This window comes from Taudactylus pleione, unplaced genomic scaffold (genome assembly GCF_031769625.1).
Source record: "Taudactylus pleione unplaced genomic scaffold, aTauple2 ptg000070l, whole genome shotgun sequence".
Lineage (NCBI taxonomy): Eukaryota > Metazoa > Chordata > Amphibia > Anura > Myobatrachidae > Taudactylus > Taudactylus pleione.
Window position 1 is genome coordinate 15,645,249 of NW_028284472.1, and position 26,667 is coordinate 15,671,915.

Sequence of the window (26,667 nt, forward strand, 5' to 3'; positions counted from 1 at the left end):
CATCATATGGTGCTTGAACTGAGTGGCAGGATCGCCCATTGGATGGACAGTATAAAGCAATCTACATATTTAGTTTTTTTGTATGGATGGAATTTTACTTGTAGGGTTAGGAGATGTTTGGAAGAAAACCCCCAATCAATCTTTTGGCTGCAATAATCTCTGGCTATTGAGCAGCACAGATATTTGTTGTTGCTGGGGCATCGGAAGGCGGGTGTCATAGAAATTGCAGGTGTCTGGGCTGACCTTGCTTACGATCTCTTTTTTTTTTTTTATTATTAAGAGGATTTCTTGTTAGGTATAACCCCGGACTGACATCTCCTTTTCAGAGTGTTTGGTCATTTTGGGTGCATAGCAGTTATGGAATGCACGTACGGACCAGTCATTTCCAGTAAACCAAATTGCAATATGTAACTCTTATTTTGGGGAGATGCTTGTACTTTCTGCATAAAATGGCAGCTGTTTAAATAGGTTTGTCATCTTTAAAAATACATTTAATAAAAATGACCTTTCTATACTAGTCCTCGCTTATGTATGTGCTTTTCAGCAGTGTTTTATATCATCAGACAGGGAAAGAAGTCTTGGTGGGAAAGCATGGAGGGAGGCCCAGAATTATGAAACTATTTTAGGAGAGCAAACTAATTAATGGGATTTGAATATAAAAACTATTAATGCTGCACAAAGGAAAATGAAATACATTTGTATTGTATAGTTGTCAGGGAATGTGAATGCATTTTATGTTTATCTGAACATGTCCCTGTGCTGTATGTACTGATCTGAGGACCTTCAATCCATGATCGATTGGTATGGTCTGATGGTTGGGTCTCCTTGTTACACTAGCACAACTACAAAACTACTTTGTGATGGCATGCATGCATTTTATAGCCTGCAAACGTCACTAGGTCCTGTACTGCTAGGGAAGACCTGAGACCATCCCACCCATGTATATACAATACCCATGTATTGTCTGTGTTCTCTGTATAAATATAGAGAAGTTCAGCTGGAAAATAAAAACACTAATTGCTTTCAGGTGATCAAAGACCATTAACCTTGGTACCATATTTTGTCTGGGGAAGAAATCGCTTATGCTGGGCATACACAGCCAGATAAAATGTCTGTCAGACCGACAGACATTTTATCTGGCCGGCTGCCAGCCGCAGGTGTCGCCGGCATACACTGTGAGAGAAATCTCAGTGTATAGCCCGACATCCGCGCTCCGCCCTGGGGGAGGAGATATTTCCCTGTTCCTTCCATAGGAAGGAACACAGGAAATGTCTGTCTGTCTGTCGGCCGCGCTGGGCATACACTGCCCGATGCGGCTGACAGTTACCGGGTAAATATCGCATCGGACGGGCATGCTGGACAATCCTGCATGCCCGACCGAGCAATATTTAACCCTCGGTCGCCTGCACACACGCTACAATTATCGGGGCGATCCGCCGATATCAGGCAGATCGCCCCGATAATTGTAGCGTGTATGGCCAGCATTACTCTTCTTTCTTTGCATGTGACCACCCTTTGGAAACAGCCTCAATAGTGGATGACCGTGAGCTTCTACAGCTTTAACTCTTAACTGTTTCAACAAAACACCAACCGGACACCTCATTCACCAGGTCGCTAGCTATTGTGGCTGGCACTGCCGCCACCTGCATTGCTGATTTAAACACCAGCCTTGTTTACTGTATACAGCTGGCCTAGGTTATGCCCCAACCAACTCCAGTATTACTTACTCTGTACATATAGTATAATACTACGCTGCTCCACCCAATGTTGGGTAATTTGTACTGTACAGTATAGCCACTGGTATCCGGATGGAAGATCTACAGAGACTAGATACAGTCATAGGTCAACACCAGATGGCCGACAGGGTCATAAGGTCGACAGTTAAACCGTAGACAAAAGGTGGACGCATGGTTTTTCATGATTTTTAGGGCTAGGCACTTGGTGGGGTGCTAGAGTTAGGCTGTGGAAGGGGGATGTTTAGGATTAAGCACTTGGGGGAGGGTTACAGTGAGGATTAGGGTTGAAAACAAAACAGTGTCGACCATTTGTCTCAACCCTTTGTCCCTGTCGACCTAAGTCCATGTTGACCATATAACAGTCGACCTTTTGACCCAATCTACCAATTGCCTGTCGACCATCTGGTGTTGACCTATTGACTGTCTATCTAGACACTGTAGATCTTTCAAACCAAACCCATAGCCACTACAGACACCTTGCTCCTTCCAATGTCCCCAGTGATATGGGATTGTGCACCCAGCCAAAGTGCTCAGTGTGCTTTCCTATCCCTGTGCTATTGAGTCAATGCACCATGCTTCGTAACTCCGGAGCTATTACACTGCACTGCCAGCATATGTACACAGCCTTTCACAGCTCCCAATGCTACCTACCCGGTACCGCCAGCAATGGTATACACTGCTCCTTCCAAACCTCCGTACCGCACTAACTGTACTGTATGTATAACCCCTAGTCAGGGTTACGCATCTTCCCCTCACTTCTCGTAAGGCCAAAGACTATTAAGACGATAGCCATCTTCTACCTCATGTTATCCCGTTATAGCAGTGGGAGTCACTTGTGGGGTGTCCGGGCACAGCCTAAACACGCTCCTACTCCCACAATGTATGACGGAGACTGTAAAACATTCAGGTTTATATTATAAATTACTTAGCAATCCTAGTGGGTGACTTCTCATCGGAACATTCTTTACTCTATATGGTTTTATTGATGTGACATGTGGGGACCAAGAGCACATTGCCCGATTTTGCTTATGGCGGCACAACCAGTGAAGAAATATGTGGATTGGCCAGTACACTGAGGCCTGCATTATTGTCTCGCTGCTTTGTAGGCCCATGTGCCGTGTTGTGTCTGTGGACTGGATATAGTTTCTTTAGCTTATTTGGACGTGCCCGAAGTTCAGCAGGCCAAGCGGCGGTCCGTGACCAGTCACATACATTGCAGTAAGCTTATGTTTCGTAAAATATAGTATTTTTTTTTTGTTTTCATTTAAAGGTTCGTATACTCCGGTAAACCGGTGCATGCTGTAATTATGCATAGTGATTACACCTTAACTAGTGTTCTAATATGACTTCATAATATAAAAGAAAGAAACTTGTTTAACATGTTTCTACCCTCTCCATAAAAATGGACTGACTGTAACATCAAGATGTGAGGTATCCTCTGTATATAGGATCAGAGAATTGGCCTAGAGGTGACGGTGAGGTATCCTCTGTACATAGGATCAGAGAGCTGGCCTAGAAGTGACGGTGAGGTGCCCTCTGTACAAAGGATCAGTGAGCTGGCCTAGAGGTGACGGTGAGGTGCCCTCTGTACAAAGGATCAGTGAGCTGGCCTAGAGGTGACGGTGAGGTGTCCCCTGTACACTGTATTAAAAAACTGGCACAGAGGTGACGTGAGGACATAGTGTCCCCTGTACATGGGATTAGAGGAGTGACCGTGAGGAGATGGTGTCTCCTGCACATGAGGTGACTGTGAGATCTTGAGATGTTACCTGTACATGAGGTAACAGTGAGGAGATGGTGCCTCCTGTACATGAGAAGATGGTGTCTCCTGTACATGAGGTAACGGTGAGGAGATGGTGCCTCCTGTACATGAGGTAACGAGGGGATGGTGCCTCCTGTACATGAGGTGAGGGTGAGGGGATGGTGCCTCCTGTACATGAGGTGAGGGTGAGGGGATGGTGCCTCCTGTACATGAGGTGAGGGTGAGGGGATGGTGCCTCCTGTACATGAGGTGAGGGTGAGGGGATGGTGCCTCCTGTACATGAGGTGAGGGTGAGGGGATGGTGCCTCCTGTACATGAGGTGAGGGTGAGGGGATGGTGCCTCCTGTACATGAGGTGAGGGGATGGGGAATGGTGCCTCCTGTACATGAGGTGAGGGGATGGGGAATGGTGCCTCCTGTACATGAGGTGAGGGGATGGGGAATGGTGCCTCCTGTACATGAGGAGACGGTGCCTCCTGTACCTGAGGTGACTGTGAGGAGATGGTGTCTCCTGTACATGAGGTGAGGGGATGGGGAATGGTGTCTCCTGTACATGAGGAGACGGTGAGGAGATGGTGCCTCCTATGCATGAGGTGAGGGGATGGGGAATGATGCCTCCTGTACATGAGGTGAGGGGATGGGGAATGATGCCTCCTGTACATGAGGTGAGGGGATGGGGAATGATGCCTCCTGTACATGAGGTGAGGGTGAGGGGATGGTGCCTCCTGTACATGAGGTGAGGGTGAGGGGATGGTGCCTCCTGTACATGAGGTGAGGGGATGGGGAATGGTGCCTCCTGTACATGAGGTGAGGGTGAGGGGATGGTGCCTCCTGTACATGAGGTGAGGGTGAGGGGATGGTACCTCCTGTACATGAGGTGAGGGGATGGTGCCTCCTGTACATGAGGTGAGGGTGAGGGGAGGTGCCTCCTGTACATGAGGTGAGGGGATGGGGAATGGTGTCTCCTGTACATGAGGTGACGGTGAGGAGATGGTGTCTCCTGTACATGAGGAGACGGTGAGGAGATGGTGCCTCCTATGCATGAGGTGAGGGGATGGGGAATGATGCCTCCTGTACATGAGGTGAGGGGATGGGGAATGATGCCTCCTGTACATGAGGTGAGGGGATGGGGAATGGTGTCTCCTGTACATGAGGTGACGGTGAGGAGATGGTGTCTCCTGTACATGAGGAGACGGTGAGGAGATGGTGCCTCCTATGCATGAGGTGACGGTGAGGAGATGGTGTCTCCTGTACATGAGGAGATGGTGCCTCCTATGCATGAGGTGACTGTGAGGAGATGGTGTCTCCTGTACATGAGGTGACGGCGAGGAGATGGTGTCTCCTGTACATGAGGTGACGGTGCCTCCTGTATATGAGGTGACAGGGAGTGGTGCCCTCATACTCTATTACATGCGTCACAGCATTGTACAACACAGGGTCTTGATTGCAAAATAAAATGCAGCTAAGAAACATGATCTTACTGTATATAGACACAATATAATAGGGATACGACAGAGGAGGGGTCTCTGCTATTGGGTATCCAACATGATCTTGCACACATACGTGTGGTTTGTTCTCTTGGTTATAACTTGTATGAAAGCAGTGAGAAGTATTTATTGTGGGTTGCAAATATAGGATTCCAAAAGTGGGCACTTCAGTTTGTGTTGGAATGACGGCCCCTCGTAACCACGGACATTGCAAACTTCCCTCACACCCCATAGAAGTGTGCAGTATCTTGTGCGGTACGGGGGTACCATAATTCTTGGTGATTTGTGCAGCCGCACATCACAGAAAATGTCTATTACCCCCTTATTATAGATCAACATGCGAACATTGTTGTACATTTTATTTTACTGACCAGAACAATGTTACAATATACTAAACATTTACTGTATGTGGAGGTAAAAACAAAACAATTGTCTATTCACTTTTACAGCAGTCCTTCTTCTCATTCACAGTATTTAAGTAACATGTCATGTTTCCAGGATTTCTGTCTGTGGAATCAGGTGGGTTAATGTTATTGATCCAGCAAAATAGATTAAATCATTTGTGCATGTACAGAAATCCTGAAGACATGACCTGTTGATAAGGGTACTTGAGGACTGAAGAGTTTAAAACCCCTGATCTAACTTTTAATAGAACACTGAGTCAGTGCAATCATTTTTAAACTCTCAAATTTCAAATACCTTTCTCATGATGTGCATGTATTAATGCAGCCGACCTGTCCCAACGTGTGCTCACCTGCTGCCCACATAATTTACATTCCAGTGTGAGCATCAGCCGGCAGTGCTTGGGTATAGGGTGACGAATGTAAATACAAGTCCTGTGTGCTGTACAAGGATAGGAGCGCTCTGCTTTATGGAATGTGCACGGTATAGGTATATACAGTAGAAATGGAAATCTCTGCTCCCTCAGAGGACACGATATGCATTGTTTTTTTTGTTCTTGATGCACTCGATTGATACGTTATGCATCAAATGTCATACATTATGTTAAAGTGTTGCTGGCTTTTTCTTCCTGTAGGAAGTCACGAAGGATACTGACCCAAAGGAAGAAAACGTGTCTAAAAGGGACAAAGCTGGAAATGTGGCTAGTCTAGTGCAGAGAATGAGCGTGTACGGGATTCCTGGAATGGGACCACCACCTCAGAACAGGTCCTTCAAGAAAAGTAGGTACATTCTACAAGTCGCCTTCTGCGCTGGCCTAGGCCCTGATGGTTTTCCGTGTGAAATACATTGCACCCTTAGGTTACGCTGTACATTTATAGAAACGTGAAAGTGTCATAGGAATGGGCTGGATTAAAAGTGGCTTCCAGTTTGGTTTGTGTATGTTCGCGTCCATCTATTTACTACTGTGACTGAGACGACCGACTATCATCAGAGATATTCGTTTTAGTGTGAGAACGTGATCTTCGTTACTGAGGATGTCCGCGCAGTATGCAGAGCCCAGGGATGGATACACAAATAGCACATTATATTATTTATGTACAGGCAACCTGCATTGTTTAATGTGGCAGAAGCACATTCATTTCAACAATATCCTTCTCCATTAACGTACAGTATTTTTAGGCTTTATCAAGGATTGGTCGCAGGCCACCCTTTGCCCTTTTGTGAGGCCCATTGCAGGTACTCGCCCCATCCTTTATAACGGGCTATCGGGTCAGTGCTAGTGGCAAGCTGGCAACTGGATGGGGGCAGAGGGTGGCTTACCTTTTACACACGTCTAAGCCCCACATATTACATCATGTCAGGCCTGGCCAACCTGTAGCTCTGCAGCTGTTGTGAAACTACAAGCCCCAGCATGCTTTGCCAGCTGATCGGTGACAGGGTATGCTGGGACTTGTAGTTTTACAGCAGCTGTGAAGCCACAGGTTGGCCAGGCGTGCATTATGTCCTCCTGCTGTCTTCAGTTAACACCCCCACATTGAGAACTTCCTTATTCTCTCTACACCACCGATCCCAAAACACATTGTCTTCTCCCTCTCTGTATACACTGCTTACCACGCTGCTTTCTGTCCACAAACCTACAGACCACGTTTATATTTCCTTTGTCCATATTATTAGTCCCTTGCTCACATCGAACATATCATTCCCGTCATGATGCTCCAATCCCACTGTCATGTACGCATCTAAATCCAACCCTTAACTACTAAATAAATAGTTCTCACACTGGGTGCCGTGGGGCACTTGCAGGGGATGCCACGGGTTGGTGGTCCAGGACCAAATCAAATTATTTATGGTCAATGTGATAGGCAAAATCAGTCCCGGTGGCTGCCGATTATAAAATAGGTGGACCAACATAAGCCCTTCTGCTCCACGGGAGGTTTCTGTCCTCCCTGAGCTCGCCTTAGGACACCTGCGTTACGGTTTGACAGGTGTAGTGCCCAAGTCAAAACCCCACCTGTCCATCACCACATAACTGACTCTAATGGTGGGTACACACTACACGATATGCTCCCTGAACGGTATCGTGTAGTGTGTCCCCGGCAGGCTGTGCTCAATGTCGTTCATGACATTGAGCACAGCCGCTGAACGATATCATTAACTATATCATTCAGCGCCGGGCTCTCTCCCCCATTCCCTGACATGCAGCAACCTGACGAGATCGTCAGGTTGGCCTGCACGTCAGCCCGATGAACGATGATGACGAACGAACCTCGGGAACGCGCGTCGCTGTCATCGTTCATCTTTTTGGGGTTAAAAATGGACGATAAAGTGGACGACTGAACGATAATGATATCGTTATCGTTCAGTCGTCCAGTTTATCGCCCAGTGTGTACGCACCATAAGGATGACCGTTGAGCAAATTTAACTTAAAGAGAAATTCAATATCAATCATTAAATTAAGAAACCTAGCCTAGGGGCACCGTGGAAAGATTGCTGATACTTTAGGGTGCCGTGATTCAGGAAAATTTGGGAATCGCTGGACTAAATGGTTCTGCCACGTGGCAACCACCAGGTCACTTATACTAGTTAAAACTTAGTAGAACTGGAAAGATCGGGATAACAATAAAAGTTTGGAAACTGAACAATAGTTACAGTGTAAGATAGATGAGGAGGTTGAATTGCTCCAATAGTCACAGGAAGCATTAACCGTGCTGGTGACAGATGGTGCCCTAAGCTTATAATAATTATCAAAGTGACTCCATCCTGGTGGCAAATGATATGCAAAGTGCAATGCTTGTGGACAGTAAATTAGCCCTATGTAGCTAGAATTTGTTTAGTTCTTCTGTGATTATACAATGTTTGTATTACTTTATAGCCTGTTTTGCTGCAACCAAGTAGATCATGACTAGTGTCCGTTAATTTTTTGCCCTAATTATTGATCTGATCTAATCTCTGATTGGCTGCTCTGTTACTGCATATTCCTGCATTTTATGTTGAGAACCATGGACTTTTTTTTTTTTTTTTAATGTACGTTTTGTAAATGTTACCGCTATTAAACCATTACTATTGTCTTGTCCTCTGAAAGAAAAAAAATGAACACTAAGGGCCAGATTCAATTAGTTGCGAAATTGGCAGATAATCGGATCGTGTAAAACAAAAAGTTTTCACCATCTCTGACCAGCTGGGAAAAAAAAAAGCAAAATCCCTATTTTTGCCTAAAATTGTGGGGATTTCTTTCAGAACCCTTTGGAAACCCACTCTAATGATAAATTACCCCAAAAGTTTTTCGTACAGTAATTTGGCGAAAAATGACAGGTCAAATTTTGTGTAAAAAAACTAAAAAAAAACTTGATGAAATGGGTCTAACGTGTTGGGTCTGGTATTTCGGGGGGCTATATGGTTGCGCCAAGTCCTCTACACGTGGTTGCAGCAGGCATTTTTTTTTTTTTCAACGGTATTTAAAAGTGCGCTTTTACAACACAACAATATACTTGCACCCATTTTAGCGTACCCCCAATTTACGTGGAACAGTAATGTCCTGGAATAAAAATTGCTATCATTTTTTACATTAACGCAAATTGCAGACACAATTTAAGTGCTCCAAACACTTTTATGACGGCCAATAATACACTACGGACGATTTCGCACCTAATTGAATCCAGCCCTAAAGCTGTTTGCATGAGAATCCCGTCAACCAGTGTGAAATAAATTTGAAAAGCATCTGATTCAAGACTTTACACCACCTCCCTGTTCTCGGACTCATCCACAATAACCTGGTTAGGCAGCCAGTGCAGGTACTGAATGCAGTACCCCTCCTCCAGCGCCCAGCTGTGTCCAGCTCATGCAGTATGTGGCTTAAGTCTAAGCATAGAGATTATTCTTATTATTCATCTTATATTTTTAAGGTATCACATAGTTTCCGCAGCCCCATACAGGGTATACAGTAACAGTGGAACTTGGAATATCAAATGATACGGTAAATGTATATTACGGTATCATTGGAATAACGCAGCACAAGTAACCGACAAACTAGGTAGGACACTGACCTGTAGGTAGGACTGTCAAGTGGCATTAAGCCACCGATGCACGGTTAGTACACACTGATGCTACTAGCACAGGACAGACCACACATACAGCAAACAGTGCATCATGGGCATAGTTACTATGGCTCACGCAGTAGAGTGCAGTGTTTTAATGCCGTTTCCCCATCCGAATGCAGTGGGGCTATCTTTTGCCTATACTTGTAATCTAATCAAGGTCAGTTGGTGTTTAACATTTTCCCAACATGTTACAGCCAACCACATGGTTAAAAATCGTCTAAGAGAATTGCTCCAATGCAGTTGATAGTAGTTGGCCCAATCGCTGGATAGTAATAATCCAGTGGTCTAAAGTGGAACATTTTTCAGTCAAAAAAGATTTGTCCACTTAAAAAAAAAAAAAAAAAAATGGTTGGATTTCCTAGATTACGTCCTGAGAACCTGGGCAGAAAGCAGTAGTTCTTCTGTTTGTGAAGTCAGCACAGTAACTTCCTGTTCTTAATTTTTACAAATAGAATTGAAATTGTTGTTTTAAATGCCAAAACCTTGAACACTGCAGATTGTGATTTAAGTGGAAAATGCATTAGGTACTTTAGCATATAGGGACTGGTTTAGATTTGTAAGAAACTTGTTTAGAGACGTCCACTGGAGCCTTCGTAGCTGCCCGCAACTGCGTTCACATACGCATCATCTGATGCAGGTCAGGGAAGCATCGGTTCTTTGATGTTTGCGTCGCGTGAGTCTATGGTCGCGCAGCATTGCCGACCGTACCTGAGAGTCCGGAGCCAAGTTATCTGCGTACAGGATCGCAGAGGCTGTCAGAAATGCACCCCGAAAACGGCCGGAACATGCCTTCGTTTTAGCTGCCCCTCCCAGTTACCTCTCTCAAAACGTTTGCTTCCTGTCAGTTGCGATTGAATCCTCGCTGCAATCGTAATTGCTATTCATTTGCTTCCCGTGGGCAGCCCCTGGGCCTCTTCGGAAATAAACATATAAAATGGAAATGGTCTGGTAACAATCATATTTGCCTATTTTATGTTGCTTTGTTTGTATCCTTGTAATACATAACTTTTTTTTTTTTTTATATTATGTCTATTTGGGCAATGCTGCTTTCTCATCCTTCTTGATTTGTCTTAATTTCAGAATCCAAAAAGAGACAATGTAAAGCTGTCTTCGACTACATTCCACAGAATGAAGATGAGTTGGAACTTAAAATTGGAGATATACTTGATATCACTAATGAGGTATGCTGTGGGTCAGGAGTGTTTGCTATATTAGTCATTAAAATAAGCTTTTTCTACTTCAGGGTCCATAGGGGTCCACAGGGTGACCTTGGGGTATAGCTGGATCCTGGATCCTCGGGCACCACGGAGTTAAAGCTTTCAGCTGCTCCCAGGATGCACTTGGGTCCAACCTCCTCTATACCCCGCCCCCGAGCCACAGGCACCTCAGTTTTAGATGGTGCCCGGCCGGAGTCGGGTCACCCTGCGGGGTGGGCTGCAGGAGCAGCCCCCTAAAGCTTTTAATTTTTTATTTAACTTAGTTAAATTTATTTATTTTTTACTATAAGTTTTTTCTCTAGAGCAGCAGCGCTGGGCTGTCTGTACAGACGCCCACGCTGCCGCTCCTTCTCCCTGCTGGCGCCGCGACGCCAGCACTGAACTGGGGATCGCGGCGGGGGAAGCCAGAGTCTGTACTAGCCGGACTCTGGTTTCCCCCGGGACTGCTGCCGGAAGACGCCGGGGAGATCAGGTAAGCCGCGCACCGCTGATTAGCAGCGGTGCGCGGGTTCCTTTCAAATGCAGTCCCATGCCCCCGGTCTAGGGGACAGACCGGGGGCGCTAGCGGTGGCGGCAGGCCCCCCCTCCAGCGGAGGCATACCCCGCCAGACCACTAGACCACCAGGGTTAATATCGCGGCAAGCGGGATGCCGGCAACCCGGGGGTTAATATGCTAGCCAGGGGAGGAAGCCTTCCCTGTCTAGCGGCTCTTCCCCTCAGCTCAGCGCGCCTTTCAGCTCGTAGTCTGGCGTCGCTGAGTTGCAGATACTCGGCCACTCCTCCTCTGAGGTCTCCAGCGGCCATTTTCTCTGTGGCAGCGTGGATACTCTCAGGGAGCACGCGGACCGGTCCCCCTGTGTACCTCTCCCCTGCAGAAGGACAGTGTACACAGCGCTATAGCCCTCCCAGACACTGAATCTGGGCAGGTTGATTGTAGTGGAAAGGTGCAGTGAGTATATCTTCCTGCATGGTATGTGACTTTTGCTAGTGCTGCCTGTCTGTGTCTTTTTTCTACTTACTGTCAGCCTGTACCTATCCCTTTCCTTCTCCTACAAGCCCTACAGGTGTGCGGGGGAAGGGTGTTTCTACTGACCTCACCTATATAGATCACGTATTTGTGAGGTCCGTCACATACAGTTGTGTGCTACACGGTGCCATATTGTGGGCTGTTGTTCAGCACACTGGTGAGTGCGCACGTTTTCTTCCTAAGTCATGTCTGAGGAGGAGATTGAGCACTCCGGGGCTCCAGCATTGTTCTCCTGCAGGCGCTGTTCTGCAGGAGTGGATAGGGAGGATTTGTCACAGGACGGCCTGTGCGGACGGTGCCAGGCGGTCCCTGGTATGTCTAAACCTCCCATTTCGCAGGAGCCACCATGGGCGATGTTTTCCCAGGTGCTGGTGTCCATCGCGGACTGTCTGTCGGTCCCGACTGCCGCCCCTACTAGGGCGTTGCCCCAGCCTGCCATCCCCCATTCCCCGGGTGTCCCACAATTATTGCAGACTCCCCCGGGGTCTCAGCCTGTTGGTCACTATGCGGGGTTGCCAATGTATATTCAGTCCACCCCTGTGGCACAGCCGGCTGTGGTGCCGTTTCAGGCTCCTGTGACAGCTCCTCCACCCTGGGTGGATGCGCTTTCCCACACTGTCCAAGATTTGGCGGCAGCATCTTCGGCTTTTCAGTCGATGTTGCGCAGTGACGTGCCCTCCAGGGCGTCTAAACGCTCAGTCATGGCACAGGCTGCGCATCTTTCGGATTCTGAGGGGTTCTCGGATGATGGTGAGGTGCAGGATGACTCAGCCTCAGATGCCTCAGTCCAGGAGGTAGACACTAAGTCTTCCATCAATGTGCGGGCTCTGGTTAAGGCGGTGCGGGCTATTCTTCTGATTGAGGATGAGGCACCCGCTCCCAAGTCAAGGTATCCTAGTTTTAAAAAAGCTAAGGTTACTTCTACAGCGTTCCCCTTGTCTGATCAGTTGACTGATCACATGGCGGTGGCCTGGCAGACGCCCAGTAAGCGTTTCCTGCCACAGAAACGCTTGGCGTCCAATTATCCATTCCCGGAAGCGCATTGTAAGAAATGGGAAACTCCGCCTGCAGTCGATTCCCATGTAACACGCCTCATCAGGAGTGCTACTTTGCCATTGCCGTCTATATCCTCGCTGAAGGATCCTACGGACAGGAAGGTGGAGACTTGTCTAAAGTCTATTTATTCTCTCTCAGGGGCTGTAGCCCGGCCGTCCATGGCCATCTCCTGGGTGGCCAAGGCCATTGAGGGGTGGGCCAACGCCTTGGAGGACACGTTTACGGATGAATCTCCGGACGTCCAGAGGGCGTTGTTAGGACAGATGAGAGATGCCGCCTCCTACATTGGAGAAGCATCTTTGGATGCTAGCCTGTTGACCTCTAGGGTTTCGGCGGCAGCAGTGTCTGCTCGTAGATCCTTGTGGTTGCGGTCTTGGAGAGCAGACGCGGATTCAAAGAAAGGCTTGGAGGCCTTACCTTTTAATGGGGAATTACTATTTGGTCCGGACCTGGACAAAATAGTAGATACCCTGGCAAAATCCAAGTCAGCCTTCCTCCCTTCAGCTACTACACCTGCTAAGGTCCGGAGCTCGGCGTTTCGTTCCTTTCGGGTTCAGGGCAAGGCAAAGGGTCAGTCCTTCCCGAGGCAGTCCGCACCCAAGACCGCCTCAAAGCCAAAGAAGCAAGCCTGGAGTGCTAGGCGCCCTTCTTCCAAGCCAGAAGATAAGCCTTCTGCGTGATGGGACGGGCCTCCCTCTGGGGGACCCCAGAGTGGGAGGCCGACTTCTTCAATTCGCCCAGTGCTGGCACAATACAACCACGGATGCCTGGGTGCGAGAAGTGGTCTCCCAGGGGTACGCCCTGTCTTTTCGGCACAGGCCGCCTTGCCAGTTTTTTTGCACAAGTCCTTCTCAGGACAAAACCAAGGCCTTGCAGGTTCAGGAAGCCATAGAGGCCTTGCTGACGGCGGGGGTCATTATACCCGTACCACAGTCTCAACGTGGGATGGGGTATTACTCTACGCTGTTTCTGGTGCAGAAACCCAATGGCTCTCATCGCCCCATCCTCAATTTGAAGTCCCTGAACAGGTTTCTCAGGGTTCCCAAATTCAGGATGGAAACTTTGCGTTCCATCATACTGGCGATGGAACCGGGGGATTATATGGTCTCCCTGGATATCCAGGACGCCTACCTCCATGTGCCTATAGCAACATCGCACCAACGGTTTCTGCGGTTTGCTATTCTCCACAACCACTACCAATTCAGGGCTCTACCCTTTGGTCTCTCCACGGCACCAAGGGTATTTACCAAGGTGATGGCGGTCATGGCGGCTCACCTTCGGAGCCAGGGGATACGGTTGCTACCGTATCTAGACGACCTCCTCTTGCTGGCAAGCTCCCCGGAGGTACTGATCCAGCATCTCCACCTGACGGTCGCTTGTCTACAGGCGCACGGCTGGTTGATCAACTGGAAGAAATCCTCCCTCATCCCATCACAACGGATGGTTCATTTGGGGGCCCTGCTGGACTCTCGTCAGCAACGGATTTTTCTGACTCCGGAGAAGGTCTCCTCCTTACAGCTGCGGATTCACAGTTGTCTGAGCAGTGGCAGAGTGTCGGTGCACTCAGCGATGAGAGTTTTGGGGTCCATGGTGTCGGCATTCGACATGGTGGAGTTTGCCCAGTTCCATTCCAGGCCCCTGCAGGGGCTGATTCTTTCAGAATGGAACGGATTGCCACACAGGATCCGCTCTCAGATGCTGGTGTTGTCCTTGGAGGTGCGTCTGTCCCTAGCCTGGTGGCTGCAGACAGCGCATCTCCTGGAGGGGCGCCCCTTTTGGATCCCGGAATGGGTTCTGCTCACGACAGATGCCAGTCTCCGGGGTTGGGGGGCGGTGACAGGCTCCTTGTCACTTCAGGGTCGTTGGTCGGCGGAGGAAGCGATTCTTCCCATCAACATCCTGGAACTGCGGGCAGTATACAGAGCCCTGCAGTCGTCCGGCACCGCTCTTCACGGAAGGGCCGTTCAGGTGCAGTCGGACAACGCCACCACGGTGGCGTACATCAATCACCAGGGAGGGACTCGCAGTCGAGCTGCGATGTCGGAGGTGTCCCGCGTCCTGGCTTGGGCGGAGCGCTATCTTCCAGCTCTCTCGGCAGTTTTCATCCCAGGAGTCCTCAATTGGGAGGCAGACTTCCTCAGCCGTTACGATGTGCATCCCGGGGAATGGTCGCTTCATCCAGAGGTATTCCAACTACTCGTGGACAAGTGGGGGCTGCCAGAGCTGGACCTGATGGCGTCCCGTTACAATCACAAGCTGCCTGTGTACGGGTCAAGGACAAGGGACGCAGGCGCAAGTCTGATAGACGCGCTGTCCGTGAAATGGCTGTTTCAACTGGCTTACTTGTTCCCTCCGATATCTCTGCTGCCTCGGGTCCTGCGCAAGTTCAAACAGGACGGAGGCACACTGATCCTGGTGGCCCCAGCGTGGCCCAGAAGGCCGTGGTACTCCGATCTGCGGAGCCTGTCCATCGACGCTCCGTACCTCCTACCTCAACGGCGGGACCTGTTGTCTCAGGGGCCCTGTCTTCACCCGGATCTGGGTCGACTATCTTTGACGGCGTGGCTCTTGAGACAGCCGTCCTGAGGTCTCGGGGCTTTTCTAGCTCCGTTATTACCACCATGCTGAGGGCGCGCAAGCCTGCTTCCGCGAGGATCTATCACAGAGTGTGGCACACTTACTTTCAGTGGTGCGAGGCCAGAAACTATGATCCCCAGGTGTTCCGAGTTTCGCGTATTCTGGCTTTCCTTCAGTCCGGTTTGGACTTAGGATTACGTCTTTCTTCACTGAAGGTACACGTGTCTGGTCTTTCGGTGTGGTTCCAGCGCAGGATCGCTGCTATGCCGGACGTACACACCTTTTTCCAGGGTGTTTTGAGAATCCAGCCTCCCTTTGTGCCACCTGTGGCCCCGTGGGATTTGGCGGTGGTTCTTAGGGCCTTACAGGGTCCTCCTTTTGAGCCCTTGGAGTCAGTGGAGCTCAAGTGGCTAACTTTTAAAACTGTTTTCCTCTTGGCAATTGCTTCTGCCAGGAGGGTTTCAGATTTGGGGGAGCTTTCTTGTCGTCCCCCTTTTCTGATTTTTCATCAGGACAGAGCGGTGCTTCGCACTCGTCCTGATTTCCTGCCTAAGGTGGTTTCCAGGTTCCACATTAATCAGGAAATTGTTGTACCAGCCTTTCAGTCACCTGATCTTTCGGCTGGGGAGACTTCCTTAGACGTTGTAAGGGCACTCCAGGTTTATGTGGACCGGACTAGTTCTGTGAGGAAGTCGGATTCTTTGTTTATCCTCTTTGGTTTTCACAAGAGGGGTTGGCCTGCCAACAAACAGACTCTAGCCCGTTGGCTTCGTTCTGTTATTATTGAGGCTTATATGCAGGAGGGTTTACCTGTTCCAGCCTCTGTTAAGGCTCATTCCACTCGGTCCGTGGGCCCTTCTTGGGCTGCTAGCCGTGGCGCCTCTGCTGTTCAGCTCTGTAAGGCGGCCACCTGGTCTTCCATTCAGACCTTTTTGAGGTTCTATGCGTTTGACACCTTTGCCTCTCAGGATGCATCCTTTGGGCGCCGGGTTCTCCTATCAGCACAGGAGCGTCCCCGCCCTTAGTTGGACTGCTTTGGGACATCCCCAAGGTCACCCTGTGGACCCCTATGGACCCTGAAGTAGAAAACAGGAGATATGGTAAGAACTTACCTTTGTTATCTCTGTTTCTATGAAGTCCATAGGGTCCACAGGGCACCCGCCCTGACGCACCTGGCTTCATATGGGCTCTGTGACTGGTCACCGGTTTTCCGTCTCCCATTTCTGTGAGTATGGTTCTTGTGTGTTCCAGTCTTCCTTCTCTCTGTTTCGTCTCCTCCTCCGGCCTGGGCTGCTTACCAACTGAGGTGCCTGTGGCTCGGGGGCGGGGTATAGGGGAGGTTGGACCCAAGTGCATCCTGGGAGCAGCTGAAAGCTTTAACTCCGTGGTGCCCGAGGATCCAGGATCCAGCTATACCCCAAGGTCACCCTGTGGACCCTATGGACTTTGTAGAAACAGAGATAACAAAGGTAAGTTCTTACCATATCTCCTGTTATGTGCTTATTTAATGTTACGATTGGGTTAAGGTAGATTGCACCTAGCAAATGGGCAATGTTGTCTAGTCTGGGGAATTTATGGAGTGCCAAGATCAGATGAGTGGTCCGGATCTTTAAGAGAAGGAAATGTTGGATGTAGGAGAGGAATATGGATAGAGGAGGGAGTGTTGTATGTAGCAGGGGAACATGGATAGAGGAGGAAGTGTTGGATGTAGGAGAGGAATATGGATAGAGGAGGAAGTGTTGGATGTAGCAGAGGAATATGGATAGAGGAGGAAGTGTTGGATGTAGGAGAGGAATATGGATAGAGGAGGAAGTGTATGTAGCAGGGGAATATGGATAGAGGAGGAAGTGTTGGATGTAGCTGAGGAACATGGATAGAGGAGGAAGTGTTGGATGTAGGAGAGGAATATGGATAGAGGAGGAAGTGTATGTAGCAGGGGAATATGGATAGAGGAGGAAGTGTTGGATGTAGCAAAGGAATATGGATAGAGGAGGAAGTGTTGGATGTAGGAGAGAAATATGGATAGAGGAGGAAGTGTATGTAGCAGGGGAATATGGATAGAGGAGGAAGTGTTGTATGTAGCAGGGGAATATGGATAGAGGAGGAAGTGTATGTAGCAGGGGAATATGGATAGAGGAGGAAGTGTTGTATGTAGCAGGGGAATATGGATAGAGGAGGAAGTGTTGTATGTAGCAGGGGAATATGGATAGAGGAGGAAGTGTTGTATGTAGCAGGGGAATATGGATAGAGGACGAAGTGTTGTATGTAGCAGGGGAATATGGATAGAGGAGGAAGTGTTGGATGTAGGAGAGGAATATGGATAATGGAGGTGCTTGGGTCACATGTAAATATGGACTGAGTTGGGGTTAGACAATTAGCCAGCAGCAAGAAGTAAGAAGCAGTTAAGAGTGTTCTGCTGCTGTTTCTACTTTAATTAACACATTACGTTATGTCTGCACACATCTACCTGTAGCACTGTACTTTCCCAGCTGAAACCTGGTGATGTGTTCTATTGTATGTAACATAATCAGAGCATTACTATTACATGTACCTGTTTGTTGTTCTGTCATGTCACTTTGATGCTGACAGAGAAACCTGAATGTGAAGCAAATATTTGTAGAGCTAACTCAGACCATGTATTTCCTGCCTACCTGGTATGAGGACAAGTCGCTTTCTAGACTTTATAATTGGCACTAATACTTGTCATTTCACAGCCACAGTTTGTTTTCTTTATATAGGAAGTGCATGTTGTGAAGCTGTTCCATATCTAGACTTTACAAGTAAGAGCATGTAACATGGAGAGAAACCTACACACAGTGGGGACAGACATTTTATTTATTACCCGTTATGTATATAGCGCACACATATTCCGCAGCGCTTTACAGAGAATATTTGGCCATTCACAAATCTATATTCCTTACCACATGCTCACACACATACGCACTAGGGTTAATTTTTGTTGGGAGCCAATTAACCTACCAGTATATGTTTGGAGTGTGGGAGGAAACCGGAGCACCCAGGGGAATCCCACGCAGGCACAGGGAGAATATTCAAACTCCACACAGTTAGGGCCATGGTGGGAATCGAACCCACGACCTCAGTGCGGTGAGGCAGTTATGCTGAACGTTACACCTTCAGTGCTGTCCATGGGCTGAACTAATGTTCCTGAGAATGAGGCCCGTCACTATGACCTGGAACACATATTGATTTCGCCCCTAAAGTTGCGTTGTGTCCAAGTAACTGGTCACCTTCTAGCAACAGCCTAATCGATATGGGTCTCACTTTGTTTCATGACCTTTTACTCTTCAGTCGTTACACTATCGTTTTCTGTTTTGAAGACTTGTACCAACACTTGTACAGAGCTAAATAGGTGGTCACTCTTTGGTGTAGTCTAAAAAAATGAAAGCAGTTGGCTGATTTCTATGGATAACACTATCTTTTTCCCCTTTGCACCAGTTTTTATAACATTCTACAAAAAAAAAAAAAGCAGTCCTGTAGACTGTAAAGTGATAGAGATAGGAGTAGTAATACATGTGCTATCATTTGGTCTGTTCCATGCATGTCAGGAAAAGAAACGACTTCTATAAACCAATTTCTGGTTTTTGCCCGTTTCCCCATTGTTGCCACCATTCTGATCGTCTGCAGTGTAGACGTATCGCTCTGTCAGAGGTTCTGCAGATCTGATCACAGCCGTGCAGGCTCACATCTAGATTTATTCCTGTGTCAGTAGCTCATTGCAGATGTTCTTATTTTTAGAAGTCACATCTTTTGATATATCTGGCTATCTGATATTTCTGTAATCTAGAGCAGATGGTTCGCTGGATCTGAACTCGTACAGTCCTTGGCATTTATATGTTATGCGCCTTCTTACTCAATATCCCATATGTGTTCTTTACTCATTCCAAAATCTTTCTCCATTGTTCATTTTACTTGTAAAAGAATAAAATAATGAAACCCGTCCTTTTCACCTTGGAAAATTAAAATAGAGACTGTTAAATTGAAATCATAATGCAAGCTTATAGCGTGTCATTGTCAGACCGATTAGCTTGTCACGAGGAACTCTATGGGGCATATTCAATTGGGCGTAAGGTTTAGCAAGGTTAAAAAGAAAAACCTTTTGCCCAATTTTGGATTACCGCAGATATGCGCGCTCCTGATGCCCGCGGTATCCAATAATAATTTTTTAAAAATGGCCGCAGGGTTTTCAGAGCTGAAAACCCTGCGGCGCGTAAAAAATGCATGCTCCCGGTGGTCTCCCCTCCATCTTGTCACTGGGGAGGGGGCTGCTGGGAGATGTAGTTCGAATAGCAAAAATCCTGGGAGGTTAAGTATATGTTAGGATATATATATGTGCATTCCCGTTTACCTCTGGAAATCCGCCTTGCTATACTGTAAGTACATTAAGCGGGACATTATCAGGCATTGAGCAGGGGTGCCTTGGGTTGGTGGGTCCAGTACAAATAGAACTATTTTTAGTCAGTATGATGGACAAAACCAGTGCTGGCTGCTGCCAATCAAAAAATATGTGGACAAAAAAAATTGGAGCCCTGTCATCATCACATGACTGAAGCCAAGGGTGACCTCTATACAGTATAAGCACAGTTTACTTAATTTAAGTTTTGCTGAATTTCTCAATAAGAAACTTTTGACCCAGGGGTGCCGTGGAAAAGAATGTGGATACTCTAGGGCGCCGTGATTCTAAAAAGTTTGGGAACCACTGCCATAGAGTAAGAATTGATCAGCCCGGATTTGGATAGACCAAGGGCATGTTTCTGATGTAATGGTTTGAGTGTTTGAAGGCTCCTTCACAATGGTGGGACTTTAAAAAGCTCCAGTCCCCCAGCAAGGTAACATTCATGTACTCGGTATTGGGTCTACGCATCTGGTGGGAGTTTCGCTCCCCCTAGAAACTGGCTATTAATGCGTAATTGATGAGATCCCTTTGGATGTGTGTCAGTCTCACCTTATAGAGAGAGCTGGGCTTTTGTACGCGTGAATTCCTATGACCATGCAAGTACAGTAAAGTCATACAAAAAATGTGTAAGACAGAAGTACACACTCATTTAATTTTATTCTTACTCAGCCAAGTGGATGGAGCATCTTATAAATGACACATGTACTACATACAAAGGATACACTACAGTATACATTGGACGTTGCAGAATACATTGTAGGGGGTGTTTTGGTTGCAAAATAGGTTTCTTTGTTGAAACCTGAAACATGCAGGGAAGATTGTGGGCTAAATCTTACGGTGACCAGTGCTTGCTAAGCATCATAACATTTCAGGAATGTGATTTATGAGAGTGCACTTTCACATTAATGAGACAGTGACAATTAAAAACAGTGATAGTTTAAAATACAGCGCCACCCATTGTCACTCCATTGTAGCTTCTCAAATATTGTTACTGTAACTGTTGCACAGTAATTATTCTTGGAGTAAAGGTGCCCTCACACTAGGCAATATTTTACACGATCAGCCCGAATCCGATGCATCGGGACGACAGATCGTGTAAAATATGTCCTAATCGTGAGTCTCTACTCACGATTACGATGCGCGTACCCGCTGGTCGTATATCGCATCTTCAGATCTTGCCTGCTGCAAGCAAGATCTGAAAATCTTATCACGATGCTCTCGAATAGTATAGGATGCACGATAGATCGTGGGTCAATTTGGATTGTTTTAAACACCAAATCGTGCCCACCACTGCAGGGGGAGAAATCCGACACTATATCGGATTGTGACCTGAACGCCTACTGTGTGGGCACCTCTAATTGTTTTGAAAATAAAAATAAAAAAAACAATCTACATTTAAGGTTTAGGATTATTTTATTTATTTTGCCAATAACGGGTGATGAGAGAGATTTTCTTATTGCAGCCATAGACATTTTTTTGTGGGTCCAATTTACCATTACGGTATCACTCCTCAAAGTTACTAGCTGCCAGCGATAAGTTCCATACTGGAGGTGAATCATGGGCGCAAAGGCCCATTTATGACCGACTGTTCTGTAAAAAGACATTACTTTCGAGCTGATAGGACTGCTAGCTGGATGTTTGTCGTCTCTTCAGACAGAAAAGGAGGATGTATGCTAAAACGCATGATAACCTGCTGATTGTACAAAACGTAGGGAAAGCTCGTATAATGCCCCTGTCCGAGGGTTTTATATCCATCTTTGCTGACTGTGCTGCTTACACCTTGAAGGTAGAAGAGGGCTGGTGGTGCGGGACGTGCAGCGGGCGATCTGGGCTGTTTCCGTCAAACTTTGTGAAAGAGCTGGACCTGTCCGACGATGGCGAAAGCCAGGAGAGTTCAGAAGATTCAGGTAACTCTTTATTCGTCATTTTTCTCTTACAGTGGGGCTTAGCTTTCTGTGTATCGCACACCAACAGCGGGATTAAGAGTTCAAGGACACTGTGACTTTAAGAAGCAACAGCAATTTTCCCGGCCGAACCACTGGGTCGGTTCCTAATGAATTGATAAGCTGCATTTCAATGTAATTGTCTTAATGATGTCATTAGTTCCCTGTGGATTGCCAGAAAATGGCTGCATCCAAGGTTGCAGGCGATTGTTCCTCTGTAAAGATGTACACTAGAGAACTTCCCTTTCAGTACAGTTCAACAAAACGGGGAAAAAAAAATTATAATAATCTGTAGATATTTCCTGCGTGGATTAAAGGGGTCAAACAATGACCTTTTAAATTAAATATATCCCTTCCGCTCTCAGGGCCTGATTCAGAGCCGGACGCTATTTGCGGACGGTCGTTCCAAAAAAGGGGCAGGTTATTTAATTTGAGCGCTCGCTCATTGCGGTTTGTTGACGCCTCTATGTCTGAGCGAACGAAATATGCGCTCGCTATTTTCTAAAGACGCCCCTTTGCCGTTCGCATCACACCTCATCTCCGGTATTTATTTGATTAATCGGGCACATCGAAAGTCATCTGAACTGCTCGCAGTGCTTGTGGTAGGTTTTTCTTACCGCTATAACTGCCAGCAGTTCAGGCTAAAAGACAACCAAGTGACGTGGTCGATGACGCTCCTTTAATAACTATGCATTCCCATTAAACGCCCTTTTGACCGTTAGGCACGCCTGCGTTCGGATCTCCACTCCCCCTGTTTTCAAGCACCTTCCCCTGTTACCACCCACAAACGGTACATGCTGTCAATCACATTAGCAGCCCCTCGCTGTTTTGCGAGCGCTCTATTTCCAACCGCAATGATTGGTTTGCGCATGCACATTACGAACCATACGCGTGCGCAGTTGTGTGAACAACGCTCATAGCGAAGCAGCGGCTGCTTACGAGCGGCTCTGAATCAGGCCCTCAGTGAGATCAGGTTGTTTTCTAACTTTTACTCCTCTTCTCACCATTTCTATTACGTCATGTCTTAACAGTCCCTGACGTATGTTTCAGTTTTCCCCTTTACCTTTTGATCCAGGCAACGCACAGAGCTCAGCGACAGCATTAAGCCCCGTGCACATAATACTTCGTAGCCTGTGATAATTACTTTAAGCTATGCAGAGGGGAACAGCTGCTGATATTGAAAGGGGATGTTCGGCAGGCACGGCTCGCCCCGTATACGTGGCCGGAAATAATGTGGTCATTGCACATGGTTTGAATCAAGCTGGGAATTGTGTATACTGTGAGCCTTCGGTGCCTTGGACAGATACAGTATTTGCCCAGCTAGAGCAGATTTCAGAAGCGGGCACAGAGGAATCTCGGGTCGTTAATTCGTACATCACTCGTTATCATCCCGTTGTTCCCCGTGATTGATGTGATATAAAAATACACATAATTGGCCTGGAAATGTTTTATTTCCTGTGACAAAACCATGTGCGTAGCTCCTGAGCCTGGGGTATGTGCACAGAGGGAACTATGTTTGAAATTAAAAATCTCTTGTTTCTGTAACAGCGGAAGCTAAATAACTTTATATTATAACTAACTAAAGACCGTTATTGTAAATCATTATGTGCAATCTGCCACTGTGTAAAGTTGCAAAAATTAACACACACATTGTCGAGCTGACGCACCGTATGAACTCGCATGCTGAAGGACTGTAGGTGAGAGAAATGAGTGTCTGGATTGGGGAGATTGACTGAAGTGATGAGTAAATCTATGTTGTACGCAATTGGAAATACCCCACATAAGAGACCATAAAGGCAGGTTGGTGTAAAGAAATGCGTGGGTAGGAGAGAAGAGGCAGAGGAGTTTTTAATGACTGCATCATGGTGAAACGCCACTCGCCCCACAGTTGATTGCGTGTCCTTTAGGGCGCATCTATATGGCTGATCTTGCTCAATTTGATCTTTGCACCCTGCTGCTCCGTATGGGTGTAAATAATTGACTTTGTAGGTTGAAAGGAACGATGCAAGTTTCGGGGACAGTCCGGTTTGGTGAAACAGATGAACAAGTGTAAATATTTTGGGACCAAGCAGACGTGCGAGGGCATTGCTCCCCCCAATCAGCAGCTTGGAACACAATCGTGACCGTATTGAGGCCGTGGACCATTCAGATATGAAATACATCCGAAAGTATTAAGTAGAATAACAGTGATCCCTACTGATGGGCAGTTTAGGCAAATTCAATATTTGTTTAACTGGCCACACACCTACAGTTTCTAATTCTAACGAAAATCTGGCCATGGATGGGAACAAATGACAATTAGCCGTTTGCTCCCAAACACGGAGAAACGGTCGTACCGACAAGTTGCTTAAATCTTTTTGATTTACCCAATTTGCCTGAAAGACTATTTTTGTCAATTTTCTGGCATTTGTGAACTATCGCTTGATTGTCATTGGCACCAATACATGACCAGATTTTCCAGCTGGCTGGTTGGAAAGATCATCTGTAAGTGTATGACCAGCCTAACAAAGATGGGTTATGCCTGTCGGTGTGTGGTCAACTTTACCGATGGAATGAGGAGACCATCGTCCTGGAGAGCAGTATGCCAAAGCCCTTATACTCTCTACTAACCCTGACTAGTATGGATGTTAGGGTTTGCTTCACATTACAGAGGGCACTTAGGCATAGCAGATGCCAGGGACCATAATAAACTGGTGGCATATCCCTGTATCCGTCTATATACAAGTATGTTCTGCCAGCAGTAAGACAGACGGCATGTGCTGCACTCTGCTGTACCCAATATGCTGGTTTATTATCACATTTAAAGAACGTGTCTGCTCTGTAAATACAAGGAAAATGTCAATAGACAACCAAGAGAGCAGACAAATTAGTAGGAGGGGTGTCCTGCTTTTAAGAGCTTGCCATCTGGGTACTTGCTGATTAAAGCTTATATTTATTATCAATATAGTATGGCGTTTTCTGCTGCTGCCGGATCCCATTTACATGTAGAGACGTGCATATTGTGTAGTTACTAATGACCTGGTCTCCCTTCCCTACATACAGACATGTACATTTATTACTGTTGGTGACTTCCCATAGTGATAGCTACAAAACGATACTTTTGTATTTTCTACAATATTACCTCCTACAAGAACGAATAACAAAAATATGTTCATGGTTTTCCTGATTTTTGTCAATTTCAATGGAACTAAACGGACATAAACATGTTACCCTCACTGTGTATTACAGCTGCTTAATTCCCTTTTTCACATGCTTGAAGTAGATTTAATGCGTATTTCTAAGTAAGGTTTCTAAAATCTTGACTGTTTAATTAGTACGTTCTAGTCTGCCACAAATCACATCTTATATGGTGGCACCTAGGACGTCCCATCCAATCGGCATCTGGTTGGTTGGTAGTGAGAGACTGGAAATTCTGACACACGCCATTGTTAACTGGCTAAGCTAATGGCGTGCACACACATACTGTATAGTCACAAGTGCTTTCCAGTGGTTGGTCAGCATATACTATAAAAGACACCAAATCATAAGCTAAATATATGGGTCCAAGCACTCTACCTCAAAGAGTACAAACAAGGGGCTCGATTCAACTGACTGCAAATTAAATAACGCCGGGTGGGAGCTCCTGGAGCTATTCAATTCTGCGCGCAGTTAGGTCGGGCAATGCCTTTTCTCCTGCCCCTCCTCACGCCTTAGACAGGGTGTTTAGTTGCGAGAACAGGCATTCTCCCACTAAACTTCCCGGCGCGATGCTGTTTTCCCAGCGATAAGGGCAGAAAACCGCATCGTGCCTGTGCTTTTGTTGGATTTCTGCTCGCACCCCTGGAGGGGTGTAAGAAGGAATCCTTAACAGCGCGCTGGATTGAATAGCTCCGGGAGCTCCTCTCTCCCGGCGCTCTTTAGTTTGCGGTCAATTGAATCGAGCCCATTAAAAGACCTACTGTTGGTTGAAACGCGTTGGTGGAGTATCTGGTGGCAGCAATACCGTGATCTGAAGGAAAGGAGGTACAGCTTAGTAGGGGGAGCTAATATTAATTACCCCTATACGCATTGAATTGTACCTTTTCCAAAAAAGCGCACACATGGTACGCAGACATTTTGTTGTGTGTGTTTCTATGTGAAATAAATATCATACTGTTTTACACTATGGATGTGCTCTTATGTTTTATATGATGTCTTCACGAGGAACAGCATGACACTAATGGATTCATAGTGTTGAAAACCATGTGTATTGAAGGATTCAGGATTGGGCTTATACTTTAGCATTTTTGGACTACAGTGGGATCACCTATATTGGAAAAAATTTATCCTAAAACACGTGACTCTATGACAGACATCTGTTCTATTTGATTTAGAATTTTTTTCTCACTCCCAATTAAACTTGGGATTTGTTTGTGCTTTTTGAGGTAGAGCGCTTGGACCCATATATTTTTGTTATATTTAACTATATACATTGAGACCTCTTTACCTACCGTGGATTAGGGATAGTGTTTGTGTTACTTAAGGTTGGGCTCTCTATGAACTGTGACAGGGTGAAAGTCATTCCCTTTATTAGGAAACAGTATGCTGCATGGATATTACAGCATATTTATATATATTTGCTTGTGGGGAACCTGCATAACAAATTGCATCCAGTTCTCACAAAAAGAAAAAACATTAGATAGATTTGCAGCAATATTACGGTGGGTTGAAAGTTTTTTACATAGTCACACTTTTGCTAGATGGATATCTTGATATGTGTGGTATTTATGTATGTGTGTATGTATGTGCCAGCAGAGCAGTGACGGTTTATTGATAGTAATTGGATCATCTGTACTTAAAGGCATGGTTGAGGGTGCTGGTTAGATGTACGGTGTTTGCCCACCCATGCTCAGCCTTGTGTTTCCCATACGTGGTGAATGAGGACTACTTTACGTTCATTCGATGGCAAATAGAACATACTTCAGCTGGTGG

General features: G+C 46.6%; 1 protein-coding gene across 2 annotated transcripts in view; it reads left to right on the top strand.

Annotated features, from left to right (window-relative positions):
• Window positions 1-26,667, top strand: part of CD2AP (CD2 associated protein) — a 137,742-nt gene that overhangs the window by 50,086 nt on the left and 60,989 nt on the right. For both annotated transcript variants that reach the window (XM_088467274.1, XM_088467275.1), the window contains 3 exons: window positions 6,021-6,165; window positions 10,564-10,664; window positions 21,561-21,681. In XM_088467274.1, the coding sequence (XP_088323400.1) occupies window positions 6,021-6,165; window positions 10,564-10,664; window positions 21,561-21,681 (367 nt within the window). The remainder of the gene's footprint in view (window positions 1-6,020; window positions 6,166-10,563; window positions 10,665-21,560; window positions 21,682-26,667) is intronic.